General features: G+C 51.9%; 1 protein-coding gene across 4 annotated transcripts in view; it reads right to left on the minus strand.

Moving 5' to 3' along the window:
* LOC144132229 (isoaspartyl peptidase/L-asparaginase) overlaps nucleotides 1-14,056 on the minus strand; it is an 86,805-nt gene that overhangs the window by 15,624 nt on the left and 57,125 nt on the right. For all 4 annotated transcript variants that reach the window (XR_013314726.1, XR_013314725.1, XM_077664484.1 and 1 more), the window contains 3 exons: nucleotides 13,269-13,466; nucleotides 10,655-10,797; nucleotides 9,170-9,336 (listed from right to left, as the gene is read on the minus strand). Coding sequence is in view for 2 of the 4 variants with exons in the window: in XM_077664483.1 (XP_077520609.1) it covers nucleotides 9,170-9,336; nucleotides 10,655-10,797; nucleotides 13,269-13,466 (508 nt within the window). In the remaining 2 variants the exon portion in view is untranslated. The remainder of the gene's footprint in view (nucleotides 1-9,169; nucleotides 9,337-10,654; nucleotides 10,798-13,268; nucleotides 13,467-14,056) is intronic.

The raw sequence follows: 14,056 nt of genomic DNA on the forward strand, positions 1-14,056 counted from the left end.
AATCAGAAAACTTGGGAACGAAACGTCGAAAATATGAGCAAAGTCCTAGGAAACTCCTGAGCTCTTTCACTGATTTGGGTTCTTTGACACTGCTTACAGCTTCAACCTTCTGCGGATCGGGTCTGAGGCCATCCTTGTCAACGAGATGACCAAGCACAGTAATTTGGCGTTCACCGAAGCGACACTTCTTCGAGTTCAGCACGAGGCCCGCTCTCTCTATGCAGTCTAGGACAATGGCTAAGCGGCTGTTATGTTCAGCGAAGGTCCTACCAAAAATAACAACATCGTCCAGATAACACATGCAAACTTGCCACTTCAGGCCACGTAAAAGCGTATCCATAAATCGTTCAAAAGTGGCAGGAGCGTTGCAAAGGCCGAAAGGCATAACATTAAATTCATACAACCCGTCAGGTGTCACGAATGCTGTCTTCTCTTTGTCTTGCGGGTGCATTGGGATCTGCCAGTACCCGGACCGTAGATCCACCGAGGAAAAGTAGGAGGCTGAGTGGAGGCAGTCAATGGCATCATCAACGCGCGGAAGCGGGTAAACATCCTTCTTTGTGACAGTGTTAAGCCGGCGGTAGTCGACACAAAATCGCCAAGTGCCATCTTTCTTTTTGACAAGGATCACTGGAGCAGCCCACGGGCTTGAAGATTCCTGAATGATGCCACGGTGCAACATGTCACGGACTTGTTCATCGATTATCTGACGTTCGGAAGGCGAGACGCGGTATGGCTTCTGGCGAATCGGCTGTGCAGATCCAGTATTGATCATGTGATGGGTACGGGAAGCTGGAATCGGCGGTGGTTGGTCGCGAGCAAAGTCAAACACGTCCGCATGCTTCATAAGAACGGCCACTAGTACCTGGCGGTCGCTAGTGGGTAGGGATTTGTTGACCATGGCTAGGAATTGAGAGTCGCGCAGATCGCGGCGTCTAGTTGGACGAGACACGTTGTCAGTGATAGCGGCAACTGGTACAGAAAAATGTTCTTCAAAGCCAGCAAGTTTTAAACCACATGGCAATACTGCAGGTTCGTTGGAATGATTGACAGTCCAAAGAGTGGCATGGCCCTTGGTCACATGGACGACGCTGCGGGGTACTAGCACACTTTTCTTTGCACAGTTAAAGGAACAAGGTTCCACCACAGCATCGAAGGCATCAGAAATCGTGCTCGAGGACACAACGGGAACAAATATGGCAGACATTGCTGGAACGACGATATCTTCAGAGACAGAAAACACTTGGGCAACCACTGGCGAGTCTTCTATGAGAGCTGACCGAAGGCCAGGACTTAACGATATGCCACCACTGCGGAAGTCGAGAGTAGCGCCGCACTGGTGCAAAAAGTCAATACCGAGGATGATGTCATGCGTAGAATGAGGGAGCATCGTGAATTCAGTTCGGAACATGTGGCCAGCGATCACTACATTCACAAAACAAATACCAATCGGAACCAATGATTCTCCCCCTACACCCCGGAATATAACAGCACGATCCCAAGCGAACATTATTTTACGACCCAGACGGTTGTTGAAAGTTGAACTCATTACTGACACCGTGGCACCAGTGTCCACTAAGGCCATGACGCAAATACCGTCCACTAAAACTTCAAGGCGGTTCCTTAACATAACAATGGGCAGAGGAATTGGCACTATCAATGATCCGGCGACCGCACCTCCATCGGCCGCACACGCTAGTTTCCCGGGGACGGTGGGGAACGACGTTGGGGGGAAGGCGAGCGGCGAGAGCGGTGCGAAGGTGGAGTCAGACTTCGGTCAGAGGCAGGGGAGTCGTTCCGTGGTGGCGCGTAACTGGAGGGGCGCTGAGACGATGTGAAGACACGGTCATGAACAGGCGCATTGAAACTCAGGCGAGGGTTCGACCATTGGCGCTGGGAGCGGGAAAACTGGCCCCGGCGACGGCAGAATCTAGAGATGTGACCGATCATACCACAGCGGTAACAAAGTGGTGGGTCGGGGGGGCACTCGGGATAACACTCCTCGTAGCCAGTGTCGAAACGACCATCGTACTCCGGCTGCCGCAGGTGGCGTTGCGGATGAGCTGGCGCCCTGGGGCCGGGGCGGGTGATCCGGGGAGCGTCGCTGTAATCAATGCGAGTAGCACTGGTAAAGGCCTGGGCAGACAAACTCCAAGGGGAGGAGCGGTAGGCGGGAGCCGCCTGCAGAGAACAGCTCCCATACGGGACCTCACTGCGGCGCGCAAGATCTTGATTCCGGGAGAGTCCGTCACGGACGATTTGACGAATGACGTCAGGGAGAGTCGCCGCATTCACAGGCTCGTGGAAATCCATGCTGGCGACGGTGGTGACGTTAGGCAGGCGACCGAACTTGGGAGTAATTCGATGCAGTTTTAGAGCTTCAAAGGTGCGGCAGTGCTTGATGATATCCGTGGGCGAGTCTAAATTTTCTTTACTAATAAGAAAGCTGTAGACGTCCTCTGCGATGCCCTTGAGGAGATGACCAACGCGATCTTCGTCGGACATACTGGGATTAACGACGTTGCACAGCTTCAAGACCTCTTCTATGTAAGTCGTGCAGGTCTCTCCAGGCACTTGCACTCTCTGTAGCAAAGACTGCTCAGCGCATTTTCGTTTGGCAACAGTATCCCCGAAGCAGCTGCGGAGCTCTTCCATGAAGCGGTCCCAACTTGTTATTGATGCCACATGGTTTTCGAACCAAGTTAGCGCGGTGCCATCGAGAAAGAAGACGACATTGGCCAGCTGAAGAGTGGCATCCCAGCCGTTGTATTTGCTCACCCGTTTGTAATTGGTGAGCCAATCATCCACGTCTTCGCCAGCCTTCCCGGAAAACGTCCGCGGCTCACGGTAGTGGTGCCAAGCGGGCGTTGCGGCGCCGGTCAGTCGTGCGTCGGCTTCCTTGGGCATTTGCACGGGCAACGGTGGCAATCCGGCGATTCTTCGGCTGCAGCGGTTGCGAGAGGGATCCGTGGTGATCAACCCAGCACCTCCACCACACTGTTACAGGTTCTATTTACAAATAATATTTACAAGGCAGGTCGAGAGGAGCCTGGTGCGCCGGCGGCAGGATCCTTGACTTCCTCTTCTACTTCCAGCCGCCGTACGTCTTCTTTATTCCTCAGAGCCCATGCGCAGCACGTGACAATATTTCTGCCTCTTAGGTGAGTACAGGTGAGATACAATGTTGCATACTTTTCTTTTGCGGGATATTGGCAAATTGCCATTCATGATACGAGAAAGCCCGCCATATGCGCTCCATTCATTCTTATCTCCGGATTCCATATTGCCTTTTTTCCAACGGACTAATGGAACACCTTGTGGCATTTGCAGGAAATGAACTGCAATGCGCGATCAATGGGTTTGAGAGGCAGAGCAGAATGGTGGGTCTAAAAATGAACATGCAGAAACTGTGGGATACACTGGTATCCCCCCTTGTCCCCTGCGCCAGCGGCGATCATGACTTCCACATGTGCGCTGGCCACCAGGAATGTGGAGAGGAAGCACCCCTGCGACTCTGCTCATTTCTGCCCCAGCACTGACGTGACGTCACGGCCGAGCGCTGCCTACTGCGGAGAGGGTTGCATGCGTGAGCATGACGGCAACGATTTGCTGCTAGGGAGGCAATGCCCGAGGGGATAAAAGGAGGAACTCGCGGCGGGAAAGGCCCCTCACTGCCGGAACTGACCTGAGTGCCCCGAGAAACCCTTTCACTGCCTGCCAGCCTGCGAACCCAACGCCGGTTGACGTCAACGACTTGGTGAGCTGCTGAACATCTATTTTACGGATAGAACATTCTTCCGCAGTGTGCTTTACCTCGCGTTAGGATAATAAACTATTTCCTAGCGTTACCTGTCGTTGCCTATTTCGTCCGGACCTGCCGTGGCTGCGACTCTGCGCCACGGGTTGGGGAAACGTGGTGTGTATTTCAATAAAGCCTGCGTGTAGCTGGCACGGAAGCTCACCTTCCCGGCCGGCTGGACGTAGAGTAACCCCATATCTTGTCGCCCGAACGTGGGGCGAACTAGGCAATTGAGTAGGGACCTTTGTTCGAGCGAACGACTGCCGTCGCCCTAACAAAGGATGACAGTCGATAGACCTGACCTTCAGTCTTTGTTCATGCTGTCAGAGCTAACGGCACACAGCCACGGCTCCCTACTTGACGCGCCTTTGGAAGGGTTTGAATTTGTGAATCTTGGGCGTTCCACGCGGAATAGCCGAGGAACATCCCTTGACGCACTGGCAGGACTTAGACCTGTTATGCGGGGCTCCACATCGGGCGCCTCGCCGCTCCGCGGCGCAGACAATGAGGCACCTAGGCCTCATCATTCGACGCCATCAGCAGCTGCACCAAACTCCGAGGGCGTTAGTCCGCAATCATCCGAGGTGCTCTTGCAGAACGCATTGCAGGTTATGCAGAGTCTAGCGGGTATTTTGCAAAACAATTTGCGAGCTCTAGCCAGCCACCGCGTGTTAGGATAGACTAGCCTACCTACACGGGGTACCACGACACTACTGGAGCAAATGAGTACCTCGACCGTCTGCTGCATTATCAGCAAGTGACAGGAATCGCAGCAGACGCCGAAATGCTTGAGCGTGTTGTGCCTGTTTCTTTGATGGAGCAAGCGGCCCGCTGGTACCGACTAGCCGACAACCGAGCGAGGACAATGGAGGAGTTTTGCGCAAGCTTCCGCAACGAATTCCTTCCCGCAAACGAGTGGCGTTTGAGGAGAGAGCTGGAGCTCCGCACCCAGCACGCCGATGAGTCTGTTAGTGTACGTCCGAGCGATGGATGAACTTTATCGCCTCGCTGACCCTCGCGGTACGAACACGAAGAAAGTTGAGCGTGTCACGAGACAAGCGCACCCGACTTTCATGGCCTACCTGAGAGGCCGGCTCTGAGATTTGGATGAGCTAGCTGCTGAGGCGAAGCACATTCAGGGAGACATCCTCTCTGCGCGAGCATATAGGCCGCCACCACCCGCATCGCTGTCACTTGAGCCGCGCTGCGCGTGGAATCGCAGTTCAGCGCAGTCCATCCAGAGCTGAAGCGTCAGCACACTTTGCTAACGAGTATGTCCCAAGGGGTTGGGAGTTGTCTGACCGCGCTTTGGACCCATTCAGCTACGCGCTGCGAACAGCACACGCTGCTGAAGAGCGCAACGAACCTAGGCGAGCTCGCGAGGCCGACACGTGGCTGCACGAGCGGCCTCCACCGTCCGCACCGTGAGTTTGAGACAACCGACTGGAACGGGGCGACCATCGCCAAGCCCATCGGGGCCCGGGCAACCGTTGCTACCGGTGCGACCAGCCAGGACACTTCGCCCGCGAGTGTGGCCGCCCCACACCCATGACCAAACACGGTCAGAAAACGGCCAAAGCCGCCAGTGATCGACCTTCGATCTCGTGCGGCGTACACAGAGAACCCCGGTTTGCTAGCGCCTTTGGCATGTCGCGTAGGAAGATCCATTGACTTGTCAGTGCTGTTCATTGAGCTAACGATAGCTCGAAAGAAATTCACCGCGTTACCCGATACAGGAGCAAGCACTTCTTTGTTTGGTGACGAGGTGTTAAACCATCTCCGAGAGAACAAAATCCGGTTGAGAGAGTGCGATACCACTTTTCACCTCGCTAGCGGCACAGCACAATCAAGCGGTGCAGCTAGGATAATGGCTTGCTGGGAAAGATGCGTGTGGCAACAACGCCTCATTCATCTTCCCTGTTTATCAGTTCCTGTAATTCTTGGATGAGGCTTCCTAGCCAAGATACGCATTGTGATAGACATCAGCAGCGGAGGCTACAGGGAGCGCACGTCAGGCGCCTTGAAGCTTTTCGCGAAAGCACCCGCAGCATAGCAGACTATTCAGACTACTAACGCGGCGTGAACAGGGGGAGACCGTGACCAATTCACCCCGCCAGCCCGAGATCCAGGAGGCGAGCGGACCATCGCCGCTGAGAGAGAGGGCAGAGAGAAGGTTGCCGCGGTAGAAAACTGCTCTGCCGCGCAGGGAAGGTCAGCGCACCCCTTGTTGTCGGAAGTGAACAGCGTGACAGAGAGGGAGAAGGCACGGTTGTCATCGCTCCTCTACGAGTACAACGCGACATTCACTGACCGCCCAGGCCTCACTACCCTAGTCAGGCACCGAATAGCCCTGCCTTGGAAGTTCAATCCTAGACCAATTAGCTTGGCCAAGAGAAAAGCACTGGACAGCGCCATAGACGAGCTTATCGACACTGGCGTTGTTGAGAGGTCTAACAGCCCTTGGGGCTTCCTGGTAGTCTTGGTTCCAAAGAAAGACGATACATATCGACTTAGCGTGGACTACCGCAAACTGAATGAGGTTACGAGAAAAGACGTGTACATACTCCAGCCATTTCTTCCCTAGTGTCCAACTTAGGTTGGGCGAAGTACTTCACAACGCTTAATGCTAGCCGCGGATACCTACAGGTTGAAATGAATGAGCGGGACAAGGAGAAAACTGCTTTCACTTGTCACAGAGGCCTTTTCCAATTCAAGAGAATGTCTGTTGGCTTTGTAGGAGCACCCGCTACTTATCAGCGCCTAATGGACCGCGTTCTGGGAGATGCGAAGTGGCAACATGCGTTCGCGTACCTAGACGAAATCGTGGTGTACTCGAAAACGTTCGAGGAACACCTGCACCACTTGAGGGACGCCCTAGAGAGGCTGAGGTCCGCGGGAATCACTTTGAACCAGAAGAAGGCACAGATCGCCACGACCCGAATATTACTGTTGGGGTTCACAATCGAGAGAGGCCGCATTCTGCCGTGCGATAATAAGCTTGAGGCTTTGCTTAAGTTTCCGTCGCCCACAGATATAGCCGGTCTCAGAGGCTTCCTGGGAATGGCGAACTTTTATCGCCAGTTCATCCCAGATTGCGCAGCACTGCAGGCGCCTTTGACAAAGCTTTTGAAGAAAGGTGAGCACTGGAGTCGGGGTCACGAGCAAGAGGATGCACTGCGCAACCTCACCAAAGTGCTCGCTGACACGGCTGAGTTGCAGTTACCCAATCTAAACAGAGAGTTTGTGAATCAAACCGACGCAAGCGTCCTGGGCTTAGGAGCAGTGTTGCTCCAGGAGCATGAAGGCGTTCTCCGTCCGGTAGCTTTCGCGAGCCGTTTGTTGATGCCAGCAGAGAGAAACTACTCGGTGACAAAGAAGGAATGTCTCGCGATAGTTTTTGCTCTGCGTAAGTTCGACTACTACGTCGGTCGATGCGGTGGCATTTTTGATCGAGACGGATCACATGGCGCTCACCTGGCTGAGACAACTCAGCGAGCCGAGCGGCCGCCTAGCGCGTTGGTCCCTCTTGCTGCAGCGTTACGACTTCACCGTGTACTACCACAAAGGGAAAAGCAACGCTGTGGCTGATGCACTCTCGCGAGCACCTGTCCAGTGTGAGGAAGGTCACGCGACCGACCACCTGACAGCCGGAGAAAGTGAGGGACAGACCCAAGCCGTAGCCCATGTAAGGAACACGGACCAACCGTTGATCCAGGGCGAGAGCGTGAACCACGTGAACTACGCGAGTTCCGTGGGGATCGTGTTCAGCAGAAAGGAGCTGCTTGAAGCTCAGCAGAAATATCCGTTTTGTCGAAAGGTGTTTGACGGGCTCCGGGAGCCGGGCTGCAGGGCCGCTGCGCACACGGAGACAGCTGGTTTTGCTGTCGTTGCGGAGCGCTTGGAAACAGCTGGTAGTGCTGTGAGCGCGATGGATTCGTATCTGCTGGATTCCGACGGCATCCTGCTGAGGTATATCCCCTCCGAGAGCGACACTAACGAGGCATTCAAGGTGGTGATACCACAAGCATTGAGAGCAGCACTGTTACGCTACTTTCTTGACTCGTGCATCGCTGGGCATGCAAGCAGCCTCAAAACTTGCACTAAGTTGTGTCGCTTCGCTACCTGGTTCGGCATGAAGAGGGACGTAATACGCTATGCCCGCTCGTGCCTTGTGTGCCAAAGTGTGAAACCCCGAGGCGGACTACCACCCGGCCTCATGCACCTGATTAAGAGCCAGACTCCCTGGCAAATCGTGGCGTGTGACATCATGGGACCGTGACACCGAGTAGGAACAAGTTCTTGCTGGTGGTCACGGATCACTTCAGCAAGTGGGTTGGACTTTTCCCCCTTATACAGATGAACGATGTGCACAAAACGTCCGATGAACCACATACACGGGAGAAACACAAGGACTGCGCCAGTCCTACTGCTGGGACGAAATATGAAGACTGCAATGGACCTGCTGCGACCGGATCTAAGGGCCACCATAGAGCAAAAACAGCTCAAGCAGAAGATCAGATGGGACCAGCGAATGAAACCTCGGACTCAGGGACTGCCTGGGGATCAGGAATTCGCCAGAAACTTTCGGCCAGGGCCTGCATGGGTGCCGGCTGTAGTCACAGCCCAGGGAGCGTTTTCATCGGACCTCCAACTGGCAGACGGACGATGTTAGACGCGCCATCATGGTCATCTCAGGCAGGCAAACCCGCTACCCCAGGTAGAGCATAATCCACTGTCCAGCAAAGTCATGGACCCTGACGTTCCTGGGCCCAGTCCCGACATATCTAGAGATCAGAGTTCTGAAATCTCCTGTCCAGGGGTATCAACTGGGGAACCAAGGCAGCCAAGGGCTGCAGAAGGTACAGTGTCCCCTCGTCAAACACCTGTCACCACACCTCCCCGATGGGGCACCACGGTTCGTCGACCTGTACAGCGCTATTCCCCATAACTCAAGTGCTGCCATTGTTACACTTGATCACATTTTAATTGTTTGGGTTTTTTTATTAACTTCGGGTGGGAAGGATGTGACGTTATTGATCCCTGGAGGGCGCCACCGCATCGGTCAATAAAAAGGCACACATGACTGGCCCAGTCAGTTTGTGGTATACCCTCGACTGGCGTGTCGTCTTTCACACGTGGCCGGGAAATGTTCCCGGCCCGAATTATCACACAGGGTCAGGCCGATACAGGTGCCGATACATAACTTAGAAGGACTTGGTTGTAGGCCAGTTGGCAGGACATCGTGAGGACCGCCCTGTGTTGTCGCCTGCCTCAGTCCTGTCTTGTTTTGCGGTTTTGCTCCTCACGATGCCGATACATGCCTTCATTGCTTTTCAAAACTGTCACCATGAATGATGCAATAGCGCTTACTCTTTGCCAACGTTGATGGACTGGTGCACAGTGTTGTGGAAGGACTTGTACTCCTCCAGCCTCCGCGTGGCCTTGGCAGAGACCAGGGAGCTGTTGTCAATGGCTGGGATGCCCATCTCACGTGCATAGTCGTCCGCCCACGGCCCAACCAGCAGCACGTGCTCCGTCTGCACACAAAAAATTTTGCCACAACTAGACAAGACAGCTGCAGGCACAACCTTTTCAGGGTTTTCCGTCCTGGAAGGTCCTTGCCTTACAGAAACGGTTTCAACCCTCTGTTTGAAATTTCGCACCATAATGGTGATGCATGGTCACTGGGAGGTGGTGCCACCTTCTAGGACTTACAAGAAGCGTTTGAAATTTGATTGTGCTACCTTCTGTGGAGATAAGCAGAACCGACTTCTAGCTTCAGCGTGTCGCAACGGAGGATTGGAAAACTTCATTCTTATGTTCAGTGGCACTCCCTTGCAGGGGTCACCGCAGAAGATGATTTCCATCTTTATTGGCGTTGCCCTTAGCTTGCTTATCACTGAAGCTCACTAGGTATTCTCAATCTCCTCGTTTACCAAGTTTCCTTCGAGTTCTTCAGATGCACGTCAAAGCGGTGATATGGCCGAATGCACTGCCTGTTCTCCAGACACCGACAGCAATGACTGTGATCTTGCTCTATTCACAGAGTCGGAATCGGAAGACAGTTTTCTTCATAAGAGGACAGCTCATATTTGGATGATGAAATGCATTCAACCAGTTCTGAGTGATGCAGACACCAGAATACTGCTCCTGGTTTTTTCTACAATTCCTTCCAGACTTTACACATTCTGTACATTCAAAATCTGCAATTAAGTAATTTGACCATATGGGAAAGTTTTTTTCAAAAAAATCTGACCCTCAAAGGGTTAATGAAGAGGACAACTATATCCAATCCTGGTCCTGTGTTGATGAAGCACATTCAGGCTCATGACTGAATATGTGATCACTATTGGGAAGTGAGCGGCAGCCCAGACTCTGTTGCACCACTGCAGTTTCCTTGTGACAATGACTTCCTTTTGGGCTTTGTTTCATGGGTGAGACTGATCACTGAGGCTGTCTCACATTCACTACGTTTTAACACTATGCAGCAGTGCCACTCAATGACATCGGACAGACGTTATGCCATGGAGTAATTCTCTTATTGGGTGACATGCCATGGCCCCCAACATTTTCTGGCTTGACACATTCTTGGGCTTCGCTTTAAGTGCGAAACTTCAAGAGCACAAGAACTAAAGAAGTTTCATACGGGGAAGGGAAATGTTGCCCTGACTCCACAGGACATGCAACATCCAGCCACAGAGTGCCTGGACCACAGTGAACATGAAGAACTTGATAAAAGAGCTGGAGAGAGAGAAGTTTCGCACGGAGAACTGACTGTGCGATGCATTAGGTGGTACAAGTAGGCATAAAAAGCAGTCACAGAGAGAGAAAAAACAAACGTAGTGCAGTGCCCACCTGTTCCATGACCTTGCGTGCCAGTGTGATTGGGTTGCGGACCGTGCGCACGGCCCCCACGGCACCGGCCTTCATCTGGGTGCCCTCCATGATGAGCGCATCCATTTCGACCGTGCCCTTCTCAGTCAGCGAGGAGCCATAGCCTGCACAAGCAACATTTCTGCCACTCAGACAACACAGAAGACAAGTCAACTGAACAGTTATAAAAAATTACGGCTGCCCTAACTAAATTGACTTATGAGATAACATAACTCCTGTTTTAGTAAAACTTGGTGCTGGGCAAGTTGGTTAACCATTTCTTTGAAACAGGTTAGTGCTAAAAAAGACGAACACAAGGCGAGAGAACGATGACATGACACAGATGAGCGCTCATCTGTGTCATGTCATTGTTCTCTCGCCTTGTGTTCGCCTTTTTTAGCGCTAACCTGTTCTAAAGAAACAACTCCTGTTCACCACACAGGGGGCAACCTGACTAAAAGACAAAATATGGCGTCAGCCTAGTTATACAAGCGAAAGCTATGTTAAGCATGGTCCCAAATCGAATATCAAGGGTCAATGTCAAAGTCAGTTGCCCAGTGGTCATAGTCATATGATCACGTGGTCATACTACCATAGCTTCGGCCACACCACCATGCAGTAAAGTTCAGCTTGAACTTGCGTGGCATTGAAGGCCATTGTCTAATCCAGACTGAAATCTGAGCTTTTACCCCAATGAGCAGAGCTCTCACTCTAAACGGCTCCCAAAGTTGGCTGGGGGAATATATTCTTTGAAGCACGTGCCTTGTTCCCCTTATATGTGTGACAGCACTGACAGCATGGCTCAAAAACTGCTCTTTGAAAACATTGCGGCAGTGCACTGCCGGTTTAATGCTCATGCAAGGGATGTCCCTCAGGCGCAAAGAGTTTTCAGCAAGACTGTCTCTATAACGACAAGCTTTATTACAGCATGCATGCATGACCATGAGATGTCCCGTCATTCATGAAGAGGGGAGTGAGGTGACATTCCAACTTTGTTTCATTCTGGTTCTTCGTTAATGGCCCGTGCCCTTGCTGTCACTGTCCTGTACCGTAGTGGCCTTATATTAATTACATGAGCAAACCGACAGTGGTTAATGCGTCGTAGAAGAAGGCACCCTCCCTGTTGTAGCTTTCCAATCCACCAGCAAACTCGATTATAAATCTATCCACATTTAAAGGTCGATAAAGTCTATCAGTCAAAGATCCCTGACAAACTTTTCTAGCTGGTCTCCTCCACAAAAGGTTCCTGTGTCGTGCCTACCTGTAGATACAAAAAACTGGGCATCGCCATCTTAAATTTTCTCCCTTTCATGTAGTCCACGTTCAAATGCCATTTCTTTGTATTCCTTTACATCGTCAAGAAACGAACTCTCTTGTCTGATCATGTGCCAGCCTGTTTCGCAGTAGCTGTTTCATCTCACTGCCATTTAAGTAAAACACCAGCGAGCCTTGCAGCTTGACCTGCGCAGACAGCCGTGCAGCACTGATGATGAGGCCGAGCAAGAAGGCGGTATTTATTCTTCAGTGAAAGGAGAGCTTGCCACAGAAAAATTCCCACCTTCTGCTATGGTTAACTATGCAATTTCTGCCAGGTATAAGTTGAACCCCATTATAAGAGACATTTTCCACTCACTTGGCAGGCCACTCTATTTCTCCCATTTCATCGGGCGTGGAGGACATTGGGTGATAAAGAGCAAGTTAAACTTCCGATCCTCACTTCCGTCACTTGTGAGGTTCCTTGCCAACTCCGAAAATGCTGTGCCATCAGTCGTAAACCACCATCGCATCTGTGAGAAGGCAAGGCGTGATCGCTCCCCTAATATTTATTACCGCTCACACTAACCTAGTTGTAAACGAGGGCACATAATTGTGAGTGCTACGTGAAGAACGGCTTCCAAACTGCTGGAAGGAATGGTACAGGTGAGCGGTCGTCTGCTCACACTAAAAATGGTGGCAATGCGCTACTCCCACAGTTATGAAGCTGCTGGAAACCTGAGAAAGAGGGCATCAGTCAGTGGCTTGCGCGGCCCACAGGTTATGCCACAAACCAACGAGGAAGCCTCCACCAGTGCGCCGCAATGCACAACCCCTGCTACTCCCGGCTTCCAAGTTCAGCGAATTTACGGCAGAAACTTTGGAGAACTTGAGTGTGACATGAAGCAAGTCTATTTCTCAAGGCAATGACAGGCATGCTAACCTAAGGAGGGGACCCGTGGGAAGAAGCGTGCCTTCAACTCACTTCTTAGATGTCAATGCGATTCCACACTCTTTGTTGGCCGGTTTTTCTGCGCTGAAATGCCGCAATGCCACTACACAGGGCTCCTTTTATTAACTGCCGGTTTGCGTAATAGAGATTGTATCGACATGTGAGGAAGTTCTGATGGGGACACAGTAAGACAGCTGAAAAAATTCACAGGGACACCCAATCCCATTATGTGCTGGCATTAGCAACTGTTGATAGGAAGTAACATTGCTTCACGTGAGGCGACGATGTATTACAGCTACTGCATCAATATGACAACCCCAGTGCCATGTTGAGAGGAAGGGTGGAATCTCACCACACAACAAAGAGCCACCCAAACAAAGCTCAGCTAACCAGCATTGAAAGCAGGGTGGTCCTCCATCACACGGACGGCTGCCTCCACAGCATCGACTGATGTGCCGCCGCACTCCAGCAGTGCATAGCCCGCGTCCACTGCAGCACGCAGGGCCACCATCTTCTCCTCGAGGATCTGCAAGGAGACTTTTCCTGCCCCACCATGGACAGCCACGACTGGCAGCATCCCAGCAGTCCCTGTCGCAGAATGAGACGATGTCTCACACTGTCAGAACCTACATTCTGAAGAAACCCCAGAGATGCACAGTGACGGCATAGGAACAAGAGAAACATCTTGTCAGGTGGGAAATACGCAGCTTCCAAAAGAGAAACAGAAATGCCTTTTCCGACTACCCCCTCTTAAAGTGACACAAAGGTCCACTGAAGCTGGCCCCTGCTGACAGATTACTGCGTACAATTTGCACGGAGAAGAACAGGTCAGGCAACAACACACAGACTCTTCTCGCAGCCAAAATGCAGCGACAGGATTTCAACGTGGTTCCCTGAGGTTCACATCCGAACAGTGATCACAGAGTCTTTTTCGGTCAAGAGTTTGAATATAAAAGAAACTTGATTTTCATGGGAATAAATGTGCTGCCAAACCAGAACACCCACAGAGAGACAGAATTCATTTTTCTTGGGAACAAAACTTGGATGCAGTTGTCTTAATCAAAACCTTTGTTCACTGGTACAACTAGGATAGCTTCACCAGTGACACTGTGGAGTTCAAACGCTATGTTAAGTGGGCAGTTCACACACACTGTGTGCAGAGGGGAGTCCTTCTAGCT

This window comes from Amblyomma americanum, chromosome 5 (genome assembly GCF_052857255.1).
Source record: "Amblyomma americanum isolate KBUSLIRL-KWMA chromosome 5, ASM5285725v1, whole genome shotgun sequence".
NCBI classification, from domain to species: domain Eukaryota; kingdom Metazoa; phylum Arthropoda; class Arachnida; order Ixodida; family Ixodidae; genus Amblyomma; species Amblyomma americanum.